We start from the raw sequence: 26,614 nt of genomic DNA on the forward strand, positions 1-26,614 counted from the left end.
TTTATTGAAGATGAAATATACATGCATGAAAAAGGCAAGGACGGGGTGGGGGGCATTAAGTGCCAAATTTCTTGGAAGCAGTAAATGTCATTAGAGTTGGGAGGGGTAGGAATTGGTCAGCTGAAGTGGATAAGGGGGAGAACTTTTCTGTTGAAACGATCTTGCAAGCAATGCTGGAAAATTATCAATGAGCAAGATTTATTTGTAGAATTGTAAGTAAACCTGTATGACTAGTAAAAGAAATATAAAAGTAACCCGACTGGTATTAAAGAGCAAACAAAAGAAGTTGACATTTTCTTATTAGTTGGCAAAGAATAAGAAGGTCAACCAACGTAAGTAAACGTATTTGGGGAAACAGTACCCTCAAATTTTAGTATTTAACGTAACTTTTCTGTATGTCAAAAGTTTTAAAATGGACATGACTTTTAAACCACCAGTTCCATTTAGAGTTTATCCCAAAAAAATCATCAGAGCTGTGAGCAAAGCTGTATAGTTTTCCAAAAAAAAATTAAATCCATGTGTCTAGCAAAAATATTAAGGATTTTATAGTAGGTAGTTTATTGTTTAAAAAAAAATCAATGTGAGAAACTATGATAAATTCCTGAGTGGAAAAAGACTCCAAATCAGTGTGTACCTTTTTTCATTCCTTTTATTAAAACAAAAGTAGTATATTGGTACACACAGGAAGAGATTAGTTGGAAATATACCAAAATTAACCAATAGTTGATAGGATTATGGATATTTAATTTTCTTTGTGCTTTTCAGCTCTCTATACTGACACTATGTTACCTTTGGAATCAGGTAAAGAAAAATAATTATTTACATCCAACCTATATTGCAATTGCTATTTCATTCATAGAATGGTGGGGATAGAACCTGTTATCACACAGAGTTAAGGTATGAGAGGATGGTGAGGAAATGGAAATTCTCCGTATAAACTTCAAATGCATCACCTGGAATTACAAAACTTTATATATATATTTTTTAATTTTTAAAAATTTTTATTGGACTGTTGGACTGTTAGTTTCTGCTGTACAGCAAAGTGATCAGTTATACATATACATGTATCCACTCTTTTTTAGATTCTTTTCCCATATAGGTCATTACAGAGTATTGGTTAGAGTTCCCTGTGCTATACAGTAGGTCCTTATTAGTTAACTATTTTATGTATAGTAGTATGTATATGTCAATCCCAACCTGCCAATTTATCCCTTTCACCCTTCTCCCCCCTAACCATGTTTGCTTTTTACATCTGTGACTCTATTTCTGTTTTGTAAATAAGTTCATTTGTATCATTTTTTTAGATTCCAGATGTAAGCAATATCATATGATATTTGTCTTTCTCTGATTTACTTCACTCAGTATGACAATCTCTAGGTTCATCCATGTTGCTGCAAATGGCATTATTTCATTCTGTTTTATGGCTGAATAATATTCCATTGTACCACATCTTCTTTATCCGTTCCTCTGTCAATGGACATTTAGGCTGCTTCCAACAAAACTTTATATATTTTTAAACAATTTTATATGTGAGACGTACTAAAGCTATTCTGGGATGAACAAACCATGGAATTTCCTCTTCCTCCCAGACCAATACAATTTTTTGAATTCTTGGCAGAGCATATAAACAAAAAATGTGGATGTGATATATGAAATATATACCTTAGTACTGGGGGTTATAAAATCCATAATTTTATAATTAAGGGGACAGTGAAAGGAAATGCAATGAGGGGGAATTATCATTTCTGTTAATACTTTCAGTTATGAAGGAGTGATATAACAGAAATATTATGTGGCTAACTGTTGGCATTAACTTATGAAAACAGAAATTATTTCTTCTGCAACTATTTGTACATAATATTGTATGTCAATAAGCTGGAAAAAAAACTTTCCCGTTTATTTTTGGGCTTGAAAGTAAGGTTTTTTTTGTTTTGTTTTATTCTCATGAGAAAATTTAAAAGGTAGGGAAAGAAGTAGGCTAGTTTTTGCTAGATTAGATTCAAGGATTGGGGTTTTACTGGAACTTTGTTTCAGTGAAATTTCTGTACCTGGGGCTCATCAAATCATCCCAAATACAACTGAAGAGTTTCACATAGATTTCTTTAACTTATTTTGATTTGACCCAACTGAGGCTCCATTTGAAAGGTTCTAAGTCTTGTTCTCTATTTTTCTGGACAAGTTCCACGAGGCAGGGATAGTTTTCTTGCTGTATCTCCAGTGCTGAGACAGTTCTAGACCTACACTAGGTGCATAGAAAATACCCATTAAATACTGAATGAAATAAATGGGTGTTGCTGTCAAGTGCATTTAACATGTTTCTGCCAATCCTCCCCCAGTGTGCATTTACCAAATGCTGGGAAGGTCCTGAGAGATTTTGATTTTAGTAATTTTAGCCACTAGGAACAAAGCAGGATTTGTCTCTGAAAGGATTTGTCTACAACTGTCTGCAGAGAAAACTTTCCTAAATCAGGCATGGCAAGCTGACCTATGAAGTGGATCTACTGTCTAACCCTTAGTCTTGAGATCATTTTAGTGACTGAGTTCAAAGGGAGAGTATGGACTGTGAACTTCCTAAGGTGCTGAGAGGAATAGAACTCAAGAGTGGAGGCTTTGAGTGAAGTAGGGGCTTAAACACTAGTGGTTCCTCCAACTCCCCCTAAAGATTTTGTCAAGCTGCCAGTGATAAAATGAGGAGAGAATGGAAAATATGATTGTTTGTAGACCAGATTTTGAGCTATGTAGTAGCTCTCCTGTAAGCTTTAGGAATGGCGGTAAGGTGGAGGGAAGTGTCTGTGGATGTCATTAACCCGAGGGGGACTTCATTAAATAAAACAATGTTAGAAGATCCTTTGCCTCCTAAATTGGTATATTTACATTTTGCTTTTCAGAGGTGAGGGTAGCAGCATGAAGGGGCCTGTGAATGCTCTCAGAAGAGGCTTTCACCTGTCATGGTGCTTTACAGGTTAGGTGTTTGTGAAAACCTGAGAGAATGGCTAAACAGAGGATAGTTAAGCCACCTTTTTGAGGCTAGTCCTGGGAGCTCTGCCACCTCTACTCGCACCTGGTAGGCACCTGCCAGCAAATTGACCTTCTTACTTGGCTGTTACCTCAAGAGCATTACTGTGGTGCCAAACCCAACACAGGGATTCTGAACCCAGTCAAGTACAGAAAGGAGGGCATTTCTCATAAGGATCACATATTCATTTTGTTTCCTCTTGGCTTTTGAAATCTTTACACAGTAAATATATTACAAACCATATTCCACAAGTCGATTTGCAAAGATAAAATCTCTTATTCCTTTCTTATTATAATGCTGAGACAAATTACATTTAAACATCATGTACTTTAACTTACATCTCACATTTAACTGTACAAAAAGGCAAGTGAAACAAAACAATATTAGAATGTTAGTACTAGGAATAGCTTTGGAGATCAATTAGCCCAGCCCCTGCTTTTCAGATGAAATATATAAGGTCAGAAGTGAACAGAAGTGCTCAGTAATACAAATTAAGCAGTATAGTATTTTACCCACAATTAGTAATGTGAAGAAAAAAAATGTTGCCTGCTATTCCAGTTCTGCAAGGATTAAGCCATTAGCTACTGCAGTTGCTCATGGACAGTGCACCCCGAGGGGAATTCAAGATGGAGAAAAACAGGAAGTACGTTGTGCTTTGGATTATATAGGCCCCTAGATAGTTAAGATGCATATCTAAGGAAAAATATCTTTCATACTTAGAAAAGCAATAAAATCATTAACTTGAGATGTCTGTTCTTTGGGATCAGCAGTAATCTTTTGATGTTCAACTACATGTCTGCTTTTTTTTTCCAGCAAAAAATTCATGTATATCCTGACTGCTGCCTTACCTCCTCAGAGCCATTCCTCAGAGCTGAGAGACTGTTTCCTGGGCTGTAGTCCTCAGAAAGGTCACAGAATAAAACTTAACTCACAACTTTTACCTTGTGAGTTTTTCTTTCAGTGGACAGTATATACATTATTACATAGTATATATATATTTAATATATACATAATTTAAACACATATTTCCCATAGATAACTGATGTTTAGAGAAACACACAGATTTCTTGCAGTTAGAAAGTCACACACATCAAATATTTTTTAATCACATTGTTCACTGACATACTCCATTCTGGGGGGGAAAAAAGAAATGAGAATTTTTTTCTTGTGATGGGAAATTTTGATTCTAAGAATGGTTGATTCCCAAGCAATTGATTTCTAGTTCTCCTTTAAAATTTACTTCCTCAGAAACCCAAGAAATAATAGAGATTGCTAAAATTTTAGGTAAGCAAAACATTGAGCAACTTTTCATATTTTCAGGGGCTACTTGTCTTTCTTTTTTGTTTTGTTGACATAGGTGTGTGTCCTTTGCCTGTATTTTGTGAGATGAGCAGTGGTTGTCTTTGAATTTTTAAGTCTCAAGACATTTACCCTTTGCCTGTGATATAAGTTGCAATGTCTTCTTTCATTTTTCTTTGCTTATACTGTTTTATTTTTCTATCTTGTATGATTTTAAATTGAAAGTCACATTGATGTCCAGTTCACTCTTTATCAAGGTAAATGTGGAAGAATATACTTTAAAACCCAGAATTACACAGAAATTAGCAGTAGTCTTATACAAATCTATTGTTAAATATCCAGAAAGAGTTGATATTTTTTAGAGATCATTAGAGTGGCTGATAATATTATACCAAATAAAGTTTTGATCTATAAGGATGTGGATGCATTAAAGATTCCAGGGCTACTTATTTAGAAGGTGTCAGTACATGTTTATTGTAGGGGAATAAAATGTGCCACCTGGAAATGTGTCTCATTGGCATGAGGATTATTAGGCTGATTATTATTTTTTTTAAGTAAAGTTATTTATTTATTTTTGGCTGCATTGGATCTTCGTTGCTGCGTGCGGGCTTTCTCTAGTTACTGCGAGTGGGGGCTACTCTTTGTTGCGGTGCACGGGCTTCTCTTGTTGCGGAGCATGGGCTCTAAGCACATCGGCTTCAGTAGCTGTGGCATGCAGGCTCAGTAGCTGTGGCTCACGGACTCTAGAGCACAGGCTCAGTAGTTGTGGTGCATGGGCTTAGTTGCTCCACAGCATGTGGGATCTTCCCGGACCAGGGCTCGAATCCATGTCCCCTGCGTTGGCAGGCAGATTCTTAACCACTGCACTACCAGGGAAGCCCTAGGCTGATTATTTTTAAGAAACAGAAAGCTCAGAAAGTTTTTTCTTGTTACCACCCTCTTAGCTGCTTAAAAAAATTTAGATAAAGTGATTGTTCCAGGAATAGGACTATAACCAGAGATATGTGCAAACAATACGGGCTAAAGTGGTGGGAGCGGTGTGTGTGGGGGGGAACTTGGCACGGCCTAGAGATCAGAGTCTACTCTGAGTCTCATTGTCTCTGCCTGGCCCAGCAAGCATTTTTCAAACATTTGTTTTTCCACCTCCATGTAAATTACCTTCCTCCCCTTCAAAGTCCCAAACCACTACGCCCAACATCCTCCTTCCTCTTTAGCTGAAAATGGTATTTAAGGGGAGTGCTCTGACCATTTTGGGAGTTACTGTTTTCCTGGGTTTCTCCCACATAAACATGTTATTAAAATTGGTTTGATTTTCTCCTGTTAATCTGTCTGATGTCAATTTAATTCTTAGACCAGCTATAAGAATTTCTAGAGGGAAATTTTTCCTCCCTGACATTATTAGTTTGATAAATTATTAAAAGTCATGCTTTCTTAGTTAATTTAGTGTTTTCTGAATTGATACAAAAGTAAGCTAGTTACTTTTATGATAAAAATTATTTTTATTTAAATTTTAGTATTTTAAAATTAATAACATAGGTCAAAGCACTTTTGAAATAGAGCTTAAGAAATATCCAAAGCTTAATTTTTTTCCAGCTATTTCTCTTGAATAGTATTGACCCATCTCCCCTATAATCATTTAATACCTTTTTAAAAAAATTTATTTATTTATTTGGCTGTGCTGGGTCTTTAGTTGCAGCATGCAGGATCTTCATTGTCTCTTCGTTGCAGCGTGCGGGATCTTTGGTTGTGGCATGCAGGCTCTTCGTCGTGGCATGCGGGATCTAATTCCCTGACCAGGGATCCAGCCTGGGCCCCCTGCATTGGGAGCATGGAGTCTTAACTGCTGGACCACCAGGGAAGTACCAATGCCTTTTTTTTTTTTTTTTTGCGGTATGTGGGCCTCTCACTGTTGTGGCCTCTCCCGTTGTGGAGCACAGGCTCCAGACGCGCAGGTTCAGTGGCCATGGCTCACGGGCCCAGCCGCTCCGCGGCATGTGGGATCTTCCCGGACCGGGGCATGGACCCGTGTCCCCTGCATCGGCAGGTGGACTCTCAACCACTGCACCACCAGGGAAGTCCCCAATGCCTTTTTAATAAACAGAAATTAATTTATTTTTCTTTGAGAAAGTGAAAACTGATATACCGTATATTTTTCTCCAGAATGTCTAAAATGAGTGGATTCTATTCAATAAAAAAGAAAGTATTTAAGAAAGAAAAACGTGTATAAAGAAACATATATAAAGATTAGCAGAACATGAATTAAAATATTAACAATGGTTACCACTGGGTAGTATAATTAATGTGACTTTTCTTCATATCTTCTCCCTGCATTTTCCAAATTTGCCCTAATGTGCCCATTCTTATTATGAACATTTGGGAAAAAAATGACCAACTTACAAGCAGAAATCCTAGGCAACACTTTTTTCCTTTAAATAGTTAGACTACTTATAAATCCTAAGTGTAGTTTTCCCCTGACTAGGTAATGTGTGTTTTCAGCACAAGAGAGGAGAGTGAAGGGGTGACCATAATCCAAGCTAAGAAGAGGGTGCTTCAGTAGGTACTGGGAGAGTTTCAGCATCTTCAAGTGCACATGTTTGCATCTCTGTGAAGTCACTTCAAAGATTTTATGAGTCTCAGATCTTATTCTGTTGAAATGAATTGGCTCTTTTCCCATCAACATTTTAATTCGAGGTGTTCTTTAGCTTTATAGTACTTTGTCAAGGAAGGACACTGAAATAACAAAATATTTTTATTTAGATGACAGCATGGTCGACAACTGGACTACCCAGAATTTATATGCTAATAATCATGATGCTAGCATTGCACATAAATTACAAGTTTTAAAAGAAGTGTTTACTTGGACTTCCCTGGTGGCACAGTGGTTACGAATCCACCTGCCAATGCAAGGGACACAGGTTCGAGCCCTGGTCTGGGAAGATCCCACATGCCATGGAGCAACTAAGCCCATGCGTCACAACTACTGAGCCTGTGCTCTAGAGCACATGAACTACAACTACTGATCCTACACACCTAGAGCTCATGCTCCACAACAAGAGAAGCCACCACAATGAGAAGCCTGTGCACGGCAACAAAGAGTAGCCCCTGCTCACCACAACTAGAGAAAAGCCCACATGCAGCAACGAAGACCCAACACAGCCATAAATAAATAAATAAATAAATAAAAGAAGTGTTTACTGTCTTCTGTTGTGGCTGCTATGTTGGGCACAAAAAAGTATAGCATTGCCAACTACCAATTGGCACTTGCCATCTACCTCTACAAGGATCAAATCATGAGCTGCTGCAGCTGCTGACTTTTGACATCCCCTGAAAGGAGTTCAGGGTGGAGATCAGGAATGAGGCACTCTGTGCTTTGGAAAAAACGGGCAGAACAGGCCTTCAGATAGTTAGATATTTTCAGGAGAAGATTATATGAGATTTTATTTTTATTCTTGCATCTCCTCCTATCTAGGTAAGTACTGAAAGTTTTCATGGTGATGTCTGCTCCTTGTAACTAGCAGTAACCTTCACAAGACTAGCAGCAACCTTCTGCAAAAATGTAGGCTTGACTGCATATACCCCCCCACCCCCCAAATCACATATATACTGACCTTCCGCCCTGCTCTTCGTAGCGATTTCTCAGAGATATCTGAATGCTGTCTCCTGGGTTAGTCCTCATTTTGCCCCAAATAAAACTTAACTCACAACTCTCACGTTGTGCATTCTTTTCAGTCGACATCATAAATCAATAAGAGACTAACAATAACTTGACCTTTCCTCATTGCTTCTTTTGTCAAAGGAAGAGTTCTCAGAATTGAGCAAGTGGGCTTCCCTGGTGGTGCAGTGGTTAAGAATCTGCCTGCCAATGCAGGGGACACAAGTTTGAGCCCTGGTCTGGGAAGATCCCACATGCCGTGGAGCAACTAAGCCTGTGCGCCACAACTACTGAGCCTGCGCTCTAGAGCCTGTGGGCCACAACTACTGAGCCCATGTGCCACAACTACTGAAACCCATGTGCCTAGAGCCTGTGCTCTGCAACAACAGAAGCCACCACAATGAGAAGACTGTGCACTGCAGCAAAGAGTAGCCCCTGCTCGCTGCAACTAGAGAAAGCCCCGCACACAGCAACGAAGACCCAACGCAGCCAAAAATAAAAAAAATTTAAAAAAAGAATTGAGCAACTAAATAAAAAGAGCCTCATTCTGGAACACACACAGGTCCCTCATAACACATAAAATGATTCCTTGAGTCTCTTTTCTGATTGATGGTTTTGTTAGAGGAAATAAACAGAAGCTTGAGGTTTGGAGGAGGGTCAGCTTCAGATAGCATGTCCTCCTCCCCTACTCGCAGTAAGGTCGAAAGAAGTTACTGTATAGTTCAAGACATCCAAATGCTCCCTTGGCCATGCTGAAGCCTCTCCTGTTTCTCAAGGCCAGGAACACTGTTCTTGTACTAATGGACACCCCTGATGAGGCTCATCAGCTCACCTGTCACTCGCAGTTATTACTGCCACTGGATCCCTCAGCATTGTTCTCCTTCCACCTCACAAGACTTCCCAACATCATGTGTTACCTGCATCACTGAATATTCTCATGTCCTTTAACATGGTGCTGTGACACTGGAGATGGCTATATTGCCCTCTCTGCCCCTGCACCTGGTCTGGGTGCACAGGTCTTAATTTTTTACAGACTCTAACTCACTCCTTGTCAACCATATGTTGCCACAAATGATTAACCTTACTCCTGTGAAATACTGTGGCCAAAATTCCAATTTTAAAAGGGAAATTTGAGACTATTTCATTAAGGAATTCCTACCTGTTTTTAAAAGGCGATCAACAGTCAATGTGCACAGATTGAGATACACCTTGAGCAAATGCTTGGGTTCCAAAAGAAAAAGAAAAGCTTACTATTCTCAAAGGTTCATAGCATAAATGCACAAAAATGTAGGAAAGCTTTGAAAAGAAATGGCCTGTGCAGAGCACTGACAGTCATCACCCCAAAATCACTGGAAACAACAATCCAAGAAAAAACCACAAAGCCGTTTCCAGCTCCTGAAGTACATTCCATCTCCTTTGGTATCAGTGATCCAACTAGTGCCATAGCATATTCAAATCCTACTTTCATTTTCAACATTTGAGTTGTTGAAAACGTTTTGAGTTCAGTTTATGTATTAGGTACCTGATATTTTCCTGATTTGTTTGCAGAGTATGAGGATGGACACCACTGCCTTCTTTGGGATGCAGATGGATAACTGCTTCTTTCAAGTTTTCATCTGTATTGTTGCTAATTGACAATGGAGAAAAATAGGAAAAATATTTTAAATATATAACTTTCAGTGTTGAAAGAAGTTAGTAGCTTTCATTTTGAAATTTAGGCCATACTTTACTTCAAGTTTCTCAAATCTTTGAAGATATCTAAAAAGAAAAACCAAATCCCACATTTCAAGTCTAAGTAAAAACTTGCATTAGGAAATAATAATAAAACCATCCTATACATTGTGTCAGAAGATTCTAACTTGCTTAGAGACAAGTGTCCATACTTAAAATAACATTTCACTATTTCCAATGTAATTTTGATTAGTAAATATTGTTCGCCACAATACTGTGACATTTAGTTAGGCTTCACAATGTGAATGGCTTTGCACTGCAATTTTACACAAGGCTTCTTTCTTTCCGTGAAGATGTAAGTTTTGTTTTCTGTACCGTTAATACCCACAGTTAGGAGAGCAGCAGTAGTTTTCATGAAGGTATATAAGAACTGACAGTATACAGAAGTACTTAATTACCTTTAAATGTCAATAATAACAATCATGTGTAAATAACAATAAATAGAGTTAACTTTTCTGACATTCACCATATGTGAGAACCTGTGTTAAGTGAGGTAGAATCTATTATTTTCCCTATTTTGTAGGGAAGGAAAGTAGAGTTTAGACAGGATATGTATCTTGTTGAGGGTCTCATAGTAGTAAGTGAGTGTGAACACAGGTCTTACCGATTGCAAAGCCCAGGGTCTTACCAGGTATGCTCCTCTGCCTTTGTGGGTCATTTAATCAGCACTTCACTTTACATAAATGAAATGATGAATCATATGATACCAGTACCTTTAGACTTCAAGTCTAGGTTGGTATTAGGGATTTAAGAATGGAAGCACAAAGAGTTCACTCACTCCACCACTTCCCAGTACTTCCTCATTATTCCTCTTTACACTCTCATGGAGGTTAGATGGTGGCACCACTTGAGACAAAGAGGAGACTGTGAGTCAGGAGCAAAGTGTCCACAGGATGAGGAAGGGCAACTTGAGATTCATGCATGAGGAAGCGTAGAGGGCGGGACAGCCACGTTGGATGGGTGTCCAAGGAGCAGTGACTAGGTGGTTAGGTGAGTAATGGCCTGAAAGTGGTCTTGGATGATGAGTGGTACATGGGGCGTGAGAGGATACAACCTTAGTGAGTATGTGTTCAAAGAATGGCTGTGCAGGTAGTTGATGGTGGCTAATGTGAATACAGGGTAATGCAGCGAGCCTTTACAGAGAGCGGCCTTAATAATTTTGAACTCTATGCATAATACTAATGAAGACTTCAGGCTTTATCTAAATGTGGACAAGGGGCTGTTTTGTAAAGAAATTGGAGCGAATCAGAGGCAAAAACAACAGGTAAGGATTATTGGGCTCTGAATGGAGGAATCTATTATTTCTCAGTAATCAGTGCATGACTTATCTTGCTTAACATTTGTCACAAATTATTGAGGTAGTAAATACACAGTAAAATACCAAGTGTGCAGATAAGACCTTTTTTTAAAAAAAAAACTAGTGAAATGTCAAGCCAGTGAGGTTATATCACAGAAAAAACCTTGCATGAACAAATAGGAAAATTGTCACTAAACCTTAATAAGACAGAGGCCCTTACAGAAATATTATAATTCTCTTGTAGGCTAATAACTCAAAATAGAGTGAAAAATGAGAGTTCGCCTACCATTCTCTAGAAAGATACTGACTCATTATACCAGAGAGTTTGCCTACCATTCTCTAGAAAGATACTGACTCATTATACCACAGTAGCTAAGACAAATCCAATAAAATAGAGGGACAAAAAAAGGATTATTGAAAGAAAGAGGAAATATTTCAACCCTGTACTATACACAGTTCTAGATACTGAAATTCAGTGATACAAAATCAGATTCAGAAATGGGCAAAGAAAATTATCAACAGAATGTGTGAAAGGGTTCATGATTTTGCTTCAGATAACTCGGACTAGAGCCTTAACTCTTAACAACTTCCCACTGATATGATTTTAAGTAAGTCACTGAATTTCTCTGCATCTCAGAGGCTTCTCTGCTTTGGGATAATAATATTATTGGGTCTACCTACTTCACAGAGTTGTTTTGAGGGCCAAAGAAGACCACAAATGGTAAAGCATTTTGTAAACAATGTTTTAGATATTGCTATTCTTACTACTAGTCTTGACTACTGTAAAAGTGAGATCAAAAGTCATTAAATAAAAATTATTTTGAGTCCCTTGTAGGTAGGTGGTCCCTGTTCACAAGTAGCTCATTGTCTGTGGAGGGGCATAGTGAGGAGTGTAGTGGAGACCAAGAAGACAAGAGAGAATTTAAAGAGTGTGAGAAAGGACAATTCAGGGAGAGGCAGGAAATGGCTAGATTGTTTGCAAGAAGTTCTGCTGTGATACTTTGTTTTTTTTAAAGTTTATATTGGCATCCTCTGTGCATATCAAAACTACAATTTCTGTAAGGCTTCTTTAGGAGACTGTATTTGCTTAGAACGTTTGCTATAGAAAACTGCTCATTTAAAGTTCAAACTGTTTCTCCTGGATATAGTTTGCTCATATCTCATTGACTTTGACCACACTGATTTTGTTATAATTAAATCAACTAGTACACAAGCTGTGTATGTTCTATTCCCAGTCAAAAACATTTCTTGGGCTTCCCTGATGGCGCAGTGGTTGAGAGTCCGCCTGCCGGTTCGTGCTCCCGTCTGGGAAGATCCCACATGCCGCAGAGCGGCTGGGCCCATGAGCCATGGCTGCTGAGCCTGTGCGTCTGGAGCCTGTGCTCCACAACGGGAGAGGCCACAACAGTGAGAGGCCCGCGTACCGAAAAAAAAAAAATTTTTTTTTCTTTATTTAGATCTGAATCCTTGCAAGGTTTTGGCGAGTTTAAAAAATAAATGGAGTTTATAAAAGATTATTATTAGTTTTTAAAAATTTTTATTTATTTACTTATACAACAGGTTCTTACTACTCATCAATTTTATACACATCAGTGTATACATGTCAATCCCAATCTCCCAGTTCATCACACCAACCCCTGCCCACCTCCACCGCTTTCCCCCCTTGGTGTCTGTACGTTTTTTCTCTACTTATGAGTCTCAATTTCTGCTCGGCAAACTGGTTCACCTGTACCACTTTCTAGGTTCCACATATATGCATTAATATACGTTATTGGTTTTTCTCTTTCTGACTTACTTCACTCTGTATGACAGTCTCTAGATGCATCCACATCTCCACAAATGACCCAATTTCGTTCCTTTTTATGGCTGAGTAATATTCCATAGTATATATGTACCACATCTTCTTTATCCATTCGTCTGTCAGTGGGCATTTAGGTTGCTTCCATGACCTGGCTATTGTAAATAGTGCTGCAATGAACATTGGGGTGCATGTGTCTTTTTGAATTATGTTTTTTTCTGGGTATATGCCCAGTAGTGGGATTGCTGGATAATATGGTAATTCAATTTTTAGATTTTTAAGGAACTTCCATACTGTTCTCCATAGTGGCTGTATCAATTTACATTCCCGCCAACAGTGCAAGAGGGTTCCCTTTTCTCCATACCTTCTCCAGCATTTATTATTTGTAGATTTTCTGATGATACCCATTCTAACCAGTGTGAGGTGATACCTCATTGTACTTTTGATTTGCATTTCTATAACAATTAGTGATGTTGAGCAGCTTTTCATGTGCCTCTAGGCCATCTGTATGTCTTCTTTGGAGAAATGTCTATTTAGGTCTTCTGCCCATTTTTGCATTGGGTTGTTTGTTTCTTTAATATTGAGCTGCATGAGCTGTTTATATATTTTGGAGATTAATTCTTTGTCCGTTGATTCGTTTGCAAATATTTTCTCCCATTCTGAGGGTTGTCTTTTTGTCTTGTTTATGGTTTCCTTTGCTGTACAAAAGCTTTGAAGTTTCTTTAGGTCTCATTTGTTTATTTTTGTTTTTATTTCCATGACTCTAGGAGATAGATCAAAAAATTTGTTGCTGTGATTTATGTCAAAGAGTGTTCTTCCTATGCTTTCCTCTAAGAGTTTTATAGTGCCTGGTCTTACATTTAGGTCTCTAATCCATTTTGAGTTTATTTTTGTGTACAGTGTTAGGAAGTGTTCTAATTTCATTCTTTTACATGTAGCTGTCCAGTTTTCCCAGCACTATTTATTGAAGACACTGTCTTTTCTCCATTGTATATCCTTGCCTCCTTTGTCATAGGTTAGTTGACCATAGGTGCGTGGGTTTATCTCTGGGCTTTCTATCCTGTTCCTTTGATCTATATTTCTGTTTTTGTGCCAGTACCATATTGTCTTGATTACTGTAGCTTTGTAGTATAGTCTGAAGTCAGGGAGTCTGATTCCTCCTGCTCTGCTTTTTTCCCTCAAGACTACTTTGGCTATTCGGGGTCTTTGTGTCTCCATACAAATTTTAAGATTTTTTGTTCCAGTTCTGTAAAAAATGCCATTGGTAATTTGATAGGGATTGCATTGAATCTGTAGATTGCTTTGGGTAGTATAATCATTTTCACAATATTGATTCTTCCAATCCAAGAACATGGTATATCTCTCCAACTGTTGGTATCATCTTTAATTTATTTCATCAATGTCTTATAGTTTTCTGCATACAGGTCTTTTGTCTCCCTATGTAGGTTTATTCCTAGGTATTTTATTCTTTTTGTTGCAATGGTAAATGGGAGTGTTTCCTTAATTTCTGTTTCAGATTTTTCATCATTAGTGTATAGGAACACAAGAGAGTTCTGTGCATTAATTTTGTATCCTGCAACTTTACCACATTCATTGATTAGCTCTAGTAGTTTTCTGGTGGCGTCTTTAGGGTACTCTACGTATAGTATCATGTCATCTGCAAACAGTAACAGTTTTACTTCTTCTTTTCCATTTTGTATTCCTTTTATTTCTTTTTTTTCTCTGATTGCTGTGTCTAGGACTTCCAAAACTATGTTGAGTAATAGTGGTGCGAGTGGACATCCTTATCTTGTTCCTGATCTTAGAGGAAATGCTTCCAGTTTTTCACCATTGAGGATGATGTTGGCTGTGGGTTTGTCATATATGGCCTTTATTATGTTGAGGTAGGTTCCCTCTATGCTTACTTTCTGGAGGGTTTTTATCATAAATAGGTGTTGAATTTTGTCAAAACCTTTTTCTGCATCTATTGAGATGATCATATGGTTTTTCTCCTTCAATTTGTTAATATGGTGTATCACATTGATTGATTTCCGTATATTGAAGAATCCTTGCATCCCTGGGATAACTGCCGCTTGATCACGGTGTATGATTCTTTTAACGTGTCGTTGGATTCTGTTTGCTAGTATTTTGTTGTGGATTTTTGCATCTATATTCATCAGAGATATTGGTCTGTAATTTTCTTTGTTTTGCAGTATCTTTGTCTGGTTTTGGTATCAGGGTGATGGTGACCTCGTAGAATTAGTTAGGGAGTGTTCCTTCCTCTGCAATTTTTTGGAAGAGTTTGAGAAGGATGGGTGTTAGCTCTTCTCTAAATATTTGATAGAATCCACCTGTGAAGCCATCTGGTCCTGGACTTTTGTTTGTTGGAAGATATTTAATCCCAGTTTCAATCTCATTACTTGTGATTAGTGTGTTCATATTTAATATTTCTTCCTGATTCAGTCTTGGAAGGTTATACCTTTCTGAGAATTTGTCCATTTCTTCCAGGTTGTCCATTTTATTGGCATAGAGTTGCTTGTAGTAGTCTCTTAGGATACTTTGTATTTCTGCAGTGTCTGTTGTAACTTCTCCTTTTTCATTTCTAATTTTATTGATTTGAGTCCTCTCCCTCTTTTTCTTCAGAAGTCTGACTAATGGTTTATCAATTTTGTTTATCTTCTCAAAGAACAATCTTTTAGTTTTATTGGTCTTTGCTATTGTTTTCTTTGTTTCTATTTCATTTATTTCTGCTCTGATCTTGATGATTTCTGTCCTTCTGTTAACATTGGGTTTTGTTTGTTCTTCTTTCTCTACTTTCTTTAGGTTTAACGTTAGATTGTTTATTTGAGATTTTTCTTGTTTCTTGAGGTAGACTTGTAAAGGTATAAAATTCCCTCTTAGAACTGCTTTTGCTGCATCCCATAGGTTTTGGATTGTCGTGTTTTCTTTGTCATTTGTCTCTAGGTAATTTTTGATTTCCTCTTTGATTTCTTCAGTGATCTCTTGGTTATTTAGTAACATATTGTTTAGCCTCCATGTATTTGTGTTTTTTATGTTTTTTTCCCTGTAATTGATTTCTAATCTCATAGCATTGTGGTCAGAAAAGATGCTTGACATGATTTCAATTTTCTTAAATTTACTGAAGCTTGATTTATGACCCAAGATATGATCTATCCTGGAGAATGTTCCATGCGCACTCGCGAAGAAAGTATAATCTGCTGTTTTTGGATGGAATGTCCTATAAATATCAATTAAATCTATCTGGTCTATTGTGTCATTTAAAGCTTTTGTTTCCTTATTAATTTTCTGTTTGGATGATCTGTCCATTGGTGTTAGTGAGGTGTTAAAGTCCCCCACTATTATTGTGTTACTGTCGATTTCCTCTTTTATAGCTGTTAGCTGTTGCCTTATGTATTGAGGTGCTCCTACGTTGGGTGCATATATATTTATAATTGTTATATCTTCTTCTTGGATTGATCCCTTGAATATTACGTAGTGTCCTTCCTTGTCTCTTGTAACATTCTGTATTTTAAAGTCTATTTTATCTGAGTATTGCTACTCCAGCTTTCTTTTGATTCCCATTTACATGGAATATCTTTTTCCATCCCCTCACTTTCAGTTTGTATGTGTCCCTAAGCCTGAAGTGGGTCTCTTGCAGACAGCATACATATGGGTCTTGTTTTTGTATCCATTCAGCAAGCCTGTGTTTTTTGGTTGGAGCATTTAATCCATTCATGTTTAAGGTAATTATCGATATGTATGTTCCTATTTCCATTTTCTTTATTGTGTTGGGTTTGTTTTCATAGGTCCTTTTCTTCTCTTGTGTTTCCCACTTAGATAAGTTCCTTTAGCATTTGTTGTAGAGCTGGTTTGGTAGTGCTGAATTCTTTTAGCTTTTGCTCATCTGTAAAGGTTTTGATTTCTCCATGGAATCTGAATGAGATCATTGCTGGGTAGAGTATCTTGGTTGTAGGTCCTTCCCTTTCATCACTTTAAGTATATCATGCCACTCCCTTCTGGCTTGTAGAGTGTCTGCTGAGAAATCAGCTGTTAACCTTATGGGAGTTCCCTTGTATGTTATTTATCGTTCTTCCCTTGCTGCTTTCAATAATTTTTCTTTGTGTTTAATTCTTGCCAATTTGATTACTATGTGTCTCCGTGTGTTTCTCCTTGGGTTTATCCTGTATTGGACTCTCTGCCCTTCCTGGACTTGGGTGGCTATTTCCCTTCCCATGTTAGGGAAGTTTTCCACTATAATCTCTTCAAATATTTTCTCGGGTCCTTTCTCTCTCTCTTCTCCTTCTGAGACCCCTATAATGCAAATGTTCTTGCGTTTTATGTTGTCCCAGAGGTCTCTTCAGCTGTCTTCATTTCTTTTCATTCTTTGTTCTTTATTCTGTTCCTCAGCAGTGAATTCCACCATTCTGTCTTCCAGCTCACTTATCCATTCTTCTGCCTCAGTTATTCTGCTATTGATTCCTTCTAGTGTATTTTTCATTTCAGTTATTGTATTGTTCATCTCTGTTTGCTTGTTCTCTAATTCTTCTAGATCTTTGTTCAACATTTCTTGCATCTTCTCGATCTTTGCCTCCATTCTTTTTCTGAGGTCCTGGATCATCTTCACTATCGTTATTCTGAATTCTTTTTCTAGAAGGTTGCCTATCTCCACTTCATTTAGTTGTTTTTCTGGGGTTTTATCTTGTTCCTTCATCTGGTACATAGCCCTCTGCCTTTTCATCTTGTCTATCTTTCTGTGAATGTGGTTTTTGTTCCACATGCTGCAGGATTGTAGTTCTTCTTGCTTCTGCTGTCTGCCCTCTGGTGGATGAGGCTATCTAAGAGGCTTGTGCATGTTTCCTGATGGGAGGGACTGGTGGTGGGTAGAGCTGGCTGTTGCTCTGGTGGGCAGAGCTCAGTAAAACTTTAATCTGCTTGTCTGCTGATGGGTGGGGCTGGGTTCCCTCCCTGTTGTTTTTTTGGCCTAAGACGACCCAACACTGGAGCCTAGGCAGGCTCTTTGGTGCAGCTAATGGTGGATTCTGGGAGGGCTCACACCAAGGAGTACTTCTCAGAACTTCTGCTGCCAGTGTCTTTGTCCTCACGGTGAGGCACTGCCACCCCCCACCTCTGCAGGAGCCCCTCCAACACTAGCAGGTAGGTCTAGTTCAGTCTCCTATGGGGTCACTGCTCCTTCCTCTGGGTCCCAATGTAGACACTACTTTGTGTGTGCCGTCCAAGAGTGGAGTCTCTGTTTCCCCCTGTCCTGTCAAAATGCTGCAATCAAATCCCACTAGCCTTCAAAGTGTGATTATCTAGGAATTCCTCTTGCCATTGCCGGACCCCCAGGTTCAGAAGCCTGACGTGGGGCTCAGAATCTTCACTCCGATGGCTGGAATTCTGTGGTATAAGTGTTCTCCAGTTGTGAGTCACCCACCCAGTGTGACTGGGTGGGATTTGATTTTATTGTGGTTGCGCCCCTCCTACAGTCTCATTGTTGCTTCTCCTTTGTCTTTGCATGTGGGGTATCTCTTTTGGTGAGTTCCAGTGTCTTCCTGTTGATGATTGTTCAGCAGTTAGTTTTGATTCTGGTGTTCTCGAAAGAGGGAGTGAGAGCGGTCGTTCTACTCCACCATCTTGAACCAATCTCAAGGATGATTAATTTTTAAAAATACCCATGCAAAACCTTAATTCTTCCACACTGACAGCCTGGGTATGTGTGCCAGTGGGACACACTTTCTAACTTCTAGTGCCCTGATAGGGTCAGTGTATAAAGGTTGGAGTCTGAAATGTTTTAGCAAAACAAGGATACCAACATTCTCATCAACACCCTTGTAAAAATTCCTTCTATTTTCTCTTTTGCAAAATTTGAGTCCTTCATAAATTCTATGCTTTTAAAAAAAGTGTTCTTCTTATCATATATATTTCTTTAAAGAAAGTAACAGACACAAAATGGAACCATTTGATCCCCAGACTTAATTGCAGTTTTGACCTGCAGAAATTAATCTTAATCAACCATTCTGAAATTTTCTGGTCAGCATCAATAAGGTAATCTGTTATGTAGGTCCTCTTCACCTCCCAGAGGAAGAAGAGGCAATCAATTTCATAAATTCTTGCTGTCTAACACCTCTGCCCTGCCTCCAAAGAAGATGTCCTGATTTAAAAATAATCCTTGTTTCCCCGAATAGCTCCTTTGCCCCACCCTTCTTCCTATGAAAACCTTCCATTTGTACAACTCCTCTGTGCATCCTTCTAGTTGCTAAATGGGATGCTGCTCAATCCATGAATCTTTTAATGAAGCCAATTAGATCTTCAAATTTACCCAGCTGAATTGTGTTGTTTTTAATAGTGTAAATCCTTCTTTATGCCTAATATGTGTCATCAGCCTTCTTTATAAGAATTATCACCTCTGTTTATGTAGTACTGCTTTTTCGAGGTTTTCTTTGTAAAAAATTAATCCCCAAAAACCTCAAATAAATAGAGTTGAGGGACCAGAAAGGGGAGTTCTCCTGCCCTAGGAAGACAACAGAGACCAGCAGGAACAAGAAAGACTCCTTTTCTTTCCTGGAAAGGGCTCAGCCAATGAAAACCCATGGACTCTTTGTTTACTACAGCCCTCCCAACTTCCTTTTCCTCCCAAGAAAAGCATTCTCCTTCCCTTGGCATGCAGGGACTTGCATATGACTCACCATGGTTGTAGACTTCAAATTGCTATTCTCTGCGGATCCCAAATAAACCCATTTTTGCTGGAGAAATAACTGGCAGTCTATCTGTTTTAGGTCAACATCTTTTACATCTCTTTGGCTTCCAAGAAGCAGCAAATAGAGTTATAAACATATTCTAGGAGAATATGGCTGTACTTACCCTTTTTTGTGCTTTAGAATTATCAAACAGGAAGCAATGACGGGTAAAATCAAGAGGATCATACCAAAGAACATGCCTAGGCAGTAAAACATTGTAATTAAATGCATGGAAAATATAACCTGTAGGTTTCAAACTGTGTCTTAAAGAGTTTTTAAAAAGTAAGTATAGGGCTTCCCTGGTGGCGCAGTGGTTGAGAGTCTGCCTGCCGATGCAGGGGACACGGGTTCGTGCCCTGGTCCAGGAAGATCCCACATGCCGTGGAACGGCTAGGCCCGTGAGCCATGGCCGCTGAGCCTGCGCGTCCGGAGCCTGTGCTCCACAACGCGAGAGGCCCGCGTACCGCAAAAAAAAAAAAAAACCCCAAATAAACCAATAAAAAGTAAGTATAAATTCTGTTTTTAAAAAACACCCCCCACAGGCTTATCTTTAAGATTTCCCCTCTGCTCCAGGTTTAATCTAGCATACTAGTCTTATTACCCCAGGGTTATAAATGAGCAATGAGAGAGCAGTTTGTGACCTTTGTCCAACAGCAGCGTTTCAATAAGTGGGTGAGAACAAACACTGGAGCTCCTCTGCTCAGCTCACCATGACCCTGCGTGTCTCTTGTGTGAGGCGCAAGGCACGAGCTACTCTATGCAGCAGACTCTACTTTGTAGAGTCTACTTTCACTTTGTGGTAGAAACTCTACCACAAAACTATTCCTCTCACATAGGCAGATCACAGAAATGGGCTTAGAAAATTGGTCTTTGTGGCTTTCAATTTATGCAAATGGGCATGACTACCATCCTGAAGACTATTCCCAGGTTATAAACTGAAGAGCAAGTTGCCTTCTCCAGACACATTAAAATAGGAAGAATGGTTCTTTTTTTTATAATGGTTCAAAGATAGTAAGGGAACTTTGATAAAGGACACCCACTCTATATGCATATAAGGATACCAGTTTTGCTACAGTGTGGCCTGAATTCATTATTCTTTTCTTTCTAATTAAAATTGCAGTCTAGGATATTTTGATCTCTCTTTTTACATTTCACCTATTATCAGTGGATACCTACTGTTAAGGATGTTTCCTCAGCAAACCCTTCATAAAACTTACCAGCTATGAGCTCATCACTCGTGCCTAAAAGGAAGCAAAAGCCACAAAAAACATCAGTCTGACACACAATATGATCAAACAGGAGCTCTCAGCCAGTTAATTCATCCTGATTTTTTTCTGTACAGATTCTTAATTTTTTTCTAATATAAAAAGCCATTGGTTTTACTCACACAATCTCATATTATTTTGTGTACTCAACAAAGTCTGTTTTTTTCTTTTAAAATTACTATTTTGTCATAAAAGTAGTATAATTAGAGCAGAAAGTTTATAAAACAGAACAAAAGAAAAATATCATCCATAATCCTACTATCCTGAAATATTTTAGTACATTCCCTTCTAGTACATTTTCTCATGCATCTAAGTTTTTACATAGTTATAGAATATCTAATCTTTAAACAGTTGAATTAAGTGCTCAACATATGTTAACTTTTACAACCTTTATTATTACCACAACCAACACTACTGCTATGTGTATTACATTATTAACACTTCATTATATTTTTAACATATTTCTCATCTGTCTACTGCTTTCTTATTTACTTTTAAAAGTTCATAAGTTCTAAGTCAAATTTGTTGACCTTTTATAATTTTCTCTATATATCAAAATTTTCCAAAAGTTGTTTTTCTTTTTCTAGCTGTTTACCTTCTTTTTTTTCCTTTTCTACTTTAGCTTTCCTATGTTGACTTTTAAAACTTTTAACTACTTATTACATCTGGTATTTATTGTAAGACATAAAGAAAGGTTCCAAATTTTTTCAGTGCTACGTATACTATTTGATCATCTTTTTCTTCCCCTTGGATTGATGATGTCTCCGTTACTAGATTGTTTTCTGTAAGATACTTTAATTTCTATTTATACTAGCTCTATTTTATTAATATCTACTTTATTCCATTTTTAATAAAGATAAGTCTATTTTCGGTGATATAAAATGGTTTATGTATTGTGACTTTCTATTTTAATAACTGGCAGGTCAGTCCCCCCACATTATGTGAATTTTCTGTCTCTCACAGCCACATCGTTAGAATACTCAAAAGACATTCAGATAGGCAGTGATCTTTTTGCCAAAGAAATGAATATAATTTGATATTAAGGGAGTATCAAGTTTATAATTTAGAAATATTATTTGCGAGTGAGCTTTGTTAATGCATTTAAGGCATTGACTGTAAAAAAGTTGTATCTTGAACAATCTTGGTATTCAACCACATATTTTAAGTAAGAGTGATAAGAATGGGGGAGAAGAGAAGGCTAAGACTAATTTAGATTAAGGAAGGTTATTCATTATTCATTTTGCTCATCTGTTACTTGATGTGTACAAGTTTAAGGTTTAGGATTTTCTATTTTACATCACCCTCTAGTTGCCAGCAGAAGGCTACCCTTCTACAGATCTTAATGACACATGATTCCTAAATCACTGTATCCAATGTACCAGGTTAAAATCCTGTAGTCTACACCAGTGTGGGAGACCAGCCAGCTAGTCTCTGCAAGTTGGAAGGTGATCCCCGACTCATGCTGAAAACATTCTTGAAGGCCTGCTCTACCACTAATCTGCTACTGAATTTTAAGACCCATAGGATGTAATCAAATTATTACTGTGCAATGTATGCAGCAACAGAGTGATAATGGGCAGAAAAGGTTCAGAGGAGTCCCTGAGGAGAGATGGATGGGTTAAGAAGTGTGAGGAGCAAGGCTTGCCTTATTCTCATTGCTAAGGGCTTTTGGGGAAGAATTAGGGACTCTTACTGCACTCCTTAGCTCTTAGCTAATGCACACCATATGGCACACCACCACATTCAGTGTCAGTACAGATGAATGAATGAACAGTAACCAGGACTGGGAAGGACCTACATTCCTTGCACTTGCACTTACGAGAGGTACATATGGCCAGAGGAGGGTCCCACAGGTCATCTTCCTGGCACTGACTCCAGGGACTGCCTTCCAGAGTATACCCATCTTCACACTCCAAAGTTACATTATCTCCAGAGTGATATACTTTTCTTATTTTCAGTTCCTTCTTGATTCCATTCATAATCTGTGGGAGGCTACATTTTACTTCTGAAATTAGAAAAAGGAAAAAAGAAATTGATATTTTATTGTTAGTTGAAACTTTGCTTTTAGCAAAGATGAGTCATGTCTTCCATCAAAAATTATTGATACCTCTCCTACAACATCTTATTATTTAAAATTCTCTGACTTCCCTTTTTATGTAAAGCAAGGGAATATAAATATATGGCTTATAATTATTTTAAATTATCATACCTTAAATTATTGTTAACTCTTCAACAGGAAAGTTATGGAAAGGTTAGGAATTAGGATAACCATGTTCCAGCCTTGGAACCACTTGGGCCACACCATAAGAAAATAGGAATATCATTTTAACTCTGTTTAGGTATACAACAGGTATTTTGTCTCTTGAATAAATGCGTATTTCTGGCTCATTTCTATACATAGAACAAATAAATTATGATTCTGAATTTAAAGTATTAATTTTCTACTTAATTTTATCTCATTTACCTTGTAAAAATTAATAAATAGAAACCTTAAATTAAATAATTAAATAGAGTCTGGAGACCAGAAGGGGGAGCTTTCACACACTGTGATGACAGCAGAGCTCAACAGCAAGAAGAAAGACTCCTCTTCTTTCCTAGCAGCAAATCAGCAAGGAAAAACCATGGACTCTTTGTTTGCTAGAGCCCTTACAACTTCCTTTTCCCTTCTGTTAAAAGAGTTCTCCTTCCTTTGCTATGTGGGGACTTGCATGTGGCTCACCATGGCTGCAGACCCCAAACCGCAATTCTCTGCTGATCCCAAGCAAGACCATTTTTGCTAGAGAAATAACTGGCAGTCTATTTGTTTTCGGCAAACAAGCCCATCCTTTGTTTTGCTTTCTTTCTCTGCCTTGCCACTGATACCTTCCAAGCAAAGCCTGCTTTTCAGTTGTAATGGTCTCAAAATTAGCCTAAGTCCTCTTTTTAAAATAAAAACCAACAAGGTAAAGTGGCATTTCTCAAAATATGGTCTGTGGTCCTGCTACATCAAAATATTCTGATGGGTTTGTTAAAAATAGACCTCTGGACTCTACCTCAACATGTCAGAGAGTTCTTGGGAATGGAATTTAAGAATCTGTCTTTTTAGGGAAAGGTGTTCAAGATGGTAGCATAGGAAGACCCTAAACTCACCTCCTCCCATGGACACACCAAAATTACAACTACTTACAGAGCAACTACCTATGAAAATGACCTGAATACTAGCAGAAAAAAACATTTCCATAACTAAAGAGATAAAGAAGGAACCATAATGAGATGAATAGGAGAGGCAGAGACATGGTATAGTCAAGACCCACAGCCTTGGTTGGTGACCCACAAATGGGAAGAATATCACAATCATAAAGGTCCTCCCCGAGGAGTGAGGAGTCTGAGCACTTCACTGGGCTCCCCAGCCAGGGGTCCTACTCCAGGGAGATGAGCCCCCTAGCTTTGAAACCCAGTGGGGCTTATGTTCGGGAGTGCCAGAGGGTTATAGGAAACAAAAATGTCAACTCTTATAGGGCACGTGCAAAGTCTCATATGCTCCAAGTCCCAGCACAGAGGCAGTAGTTTGAAAAGAGCTTCAGTCCGACCTACTTGCTGATCTTGAAGAGCCTTCCAGAGAGGCAGCAGGCAACTGGGATTCCCCTTAGACACTGTTAGCAGCCACTCTGGGGAGCTCATTTTACCGAGATAACACCAGTGTTAGCAAATGCCATTTGGAAATCCTCCCTCTAGCCTATTCGTGCTGGAGGCTTACCACCACCAGTGGGCCTGTACCAGCCCAACCCAACCTAGACATGTACACAGCCATGTGGGGACCTGGCCCCACCCACCAGCAGGACAGCACCTGCCCTGAGTCCCTCTGGGCCATGCAGACAGCCACATAGGGACCTGACCCCGACCTACGGTGGGCTTGCATGAGCCCTGAGCCCCCAGGGTCATGTAGACAGCCCCATGGGGACCCAGCCACTCATACTAGTGGGCCAGCACCAATGCTGAGCCCACCACCACCACCAGGCTATGCAGACAGCCACACAGGGACACAGTCTTACCCTTCAGTGGACCAGCATCAGCCCCACATCGCTCTGGGTGTGCAGCCAACCATGAAGGAAGCTTACCCAGCCCTCCAGTGGGCCCACAGCTACTGTACAAAGCATGGCCTAGCAGCCAATTTGGCTAGTTGTCAGCCCCACATACCAGTGTGCCCACAGTAGTTGATACCACCACAAAAGAAGGGCACAAGCATCGCACATAGGGGGCATCCATAGAACATACAGCTTTCATGACCAAAGGGGAGCATGCTGCTGGAACCACAGGATGTTTCCTACCATGGGCACTTCTTCAAGATCAGGAAACATAATGGAACAACTTAACACACAGATATAAACACTGAATATTGGGCAAAATGAGGAAACAGAGGTGTATGTTCCAAATGATTGAACAAGACAAAATTTTCATAAAAGAAATAACTGAAGTGGAGGTAAGAAAACTACATGATAAAGAGTTCAAGGTAATGGTCATAAAGATACTCACTGAACTCAGGGGAAGAATAGATAAGCACAGTGAGAAATTTAACAAAGGAATAGAAAATATAAAGAAGAACCAAACAAAGCTGAAGAATACAATAACTGAAATAAAAAATACACTAGAAGGAATCAACAGTAGATTAGATGATGCAGAGGAACAGATCAGTGATCTGAAAGACAAAGTTATGGAAATCTCTTAAGCCGAACAGAAAAGAGAAAAAAGGTTTTTTTAATGGGGATAGTTTAAGAAACCTCTGGAACAATATCAAGCATACTAACATTCACATGATGGGGGTCCCAGAAGGAGAAGACAGAGACCAAGGGGCAGAGAACTTATTTGAAGAAATAATAGTGGAAAACTTCCTTAACCTGGGGAAGGAAACAGACACCCAAGTAAGAAAGTACAGAGAATCACAAACAAGATGAACCCAAAGAGATTTACACCAAAACACATACTATTAAAGTGGCAAAAAGTGAACGATTAAGAGGGAATATTAAAAACAGCAAGAGAAAAGCAACTAGTTATGTACAAGGGAACCTCCATAAGAATATCAGCTGACTCTTTAACAGAAACTTTGCAGGCCAGAAGGGAGTGGCACAATACAATCAAATGATAAAAGGGGAAAATCTACAAACAAGAATATTCTACCTGGCAAAGTTATCACTCATACTTGAAGGAGAGTTTTACAGACAAATAAAAACTAAAAGAGTTCAGCACCACTAAACTGACTTTAATAGAAACGTTAAAGGAACTTCTTTAAGTGGAAAAGAAAAGGCCACAATTAGAAATGTGAAAATTATGAAAGAAAATCTCACTGGTAAAGGCAAAATAGTAGATCAACTATTTATAAAGCTAGCAGGAAGGTTAAAAGACAAAAGTAGGGAAATCATCTATATACAAAATAAGTAGTTAAGGGATACAAAAAACAAAAAGATGTAAAATATGACATCAAAAATATTCAACATTGTTGTGGGAGGAGTAAAAATGCAGGGTTGTTAGAATACATTCGAACTTAAGAGATCATCAATTAATCATATGTACATCTATATGTAATCATAGATAAGAGATAGATAGAGAGCTGTTATATATGAACCTCATGGTGACCACAAACCAAAACCTATAATAGATACACACAAAAAAAGAGAGAAAGGAATCCAAACATAATGCTAAAGAAAGTCATCAAATTGCAAAAGAGGAGAGGAAAAGAAGAAAGAAGAACTACACAACAAAACAATCCCCCAAAATTAACAAAATGGCAATAGGTCCATATCTATGAATAATTACTTTAAATGTAAATGGACTAAATGCTCCAACCAAAAGACAAAGAAAGGCTG

At 38.4% G+C, this 26,614-nt stretch overlaps 1 protein-coding gene across 1 annotated transcript in view; it reads right to left on the bottom strand.

The window, feature by feature from the left end:
• Positions 1 to 7,506: 7,506 nt before the first annotated feature.
• CR1 (complement C3b/C4b receptor 1 (Knops blood group)) overlaps positions 7,507 to 26,614 on the bottom strand; it is a 113,799-nt gene continuing 94,691 nt past the window's right edge. Inside the window, exons 18-22 of the mRNA XM_065871209.1 lie at positions 22,594 to 22,779; positions 20,727 to 20,750; positions 19,634 to 19,709; positions 9,490 to 9,594; positions 7,507 to 7,639 (exon numbers count right to left, since the gene is read on the bottom strand). Coding sequence (XP_065727281.1) covers positions 7,507 to 7,639; positions 9,490 to 9,594; positions 19,634 to 19,709; positions 20,727 to 20,750; positions 22,594 to 22,779 — 524 coding nt within the window. The remainder of the gene's footprint in view (positions 7,640 to 9,489; positions 9,595 to 19,633; positions 19,710 to 20,726; positions 20,751 to 22,593; positions 22,780 to 26,614) is intronic.

Source organism: Phocoena phocoena, chromosome 1, assembly GCF_963924675.1.
Source record: "Phocoena phocoena chromosome 1, mPhoPho1.1, whole genome shotgun sequence".
Taxonomy (NCBI): Eukaryota; Metazoa; Chordata; class Mammalia; order Artiodactyla; family Phocoenidae; genus Phocoena; species Phocoena phocoena.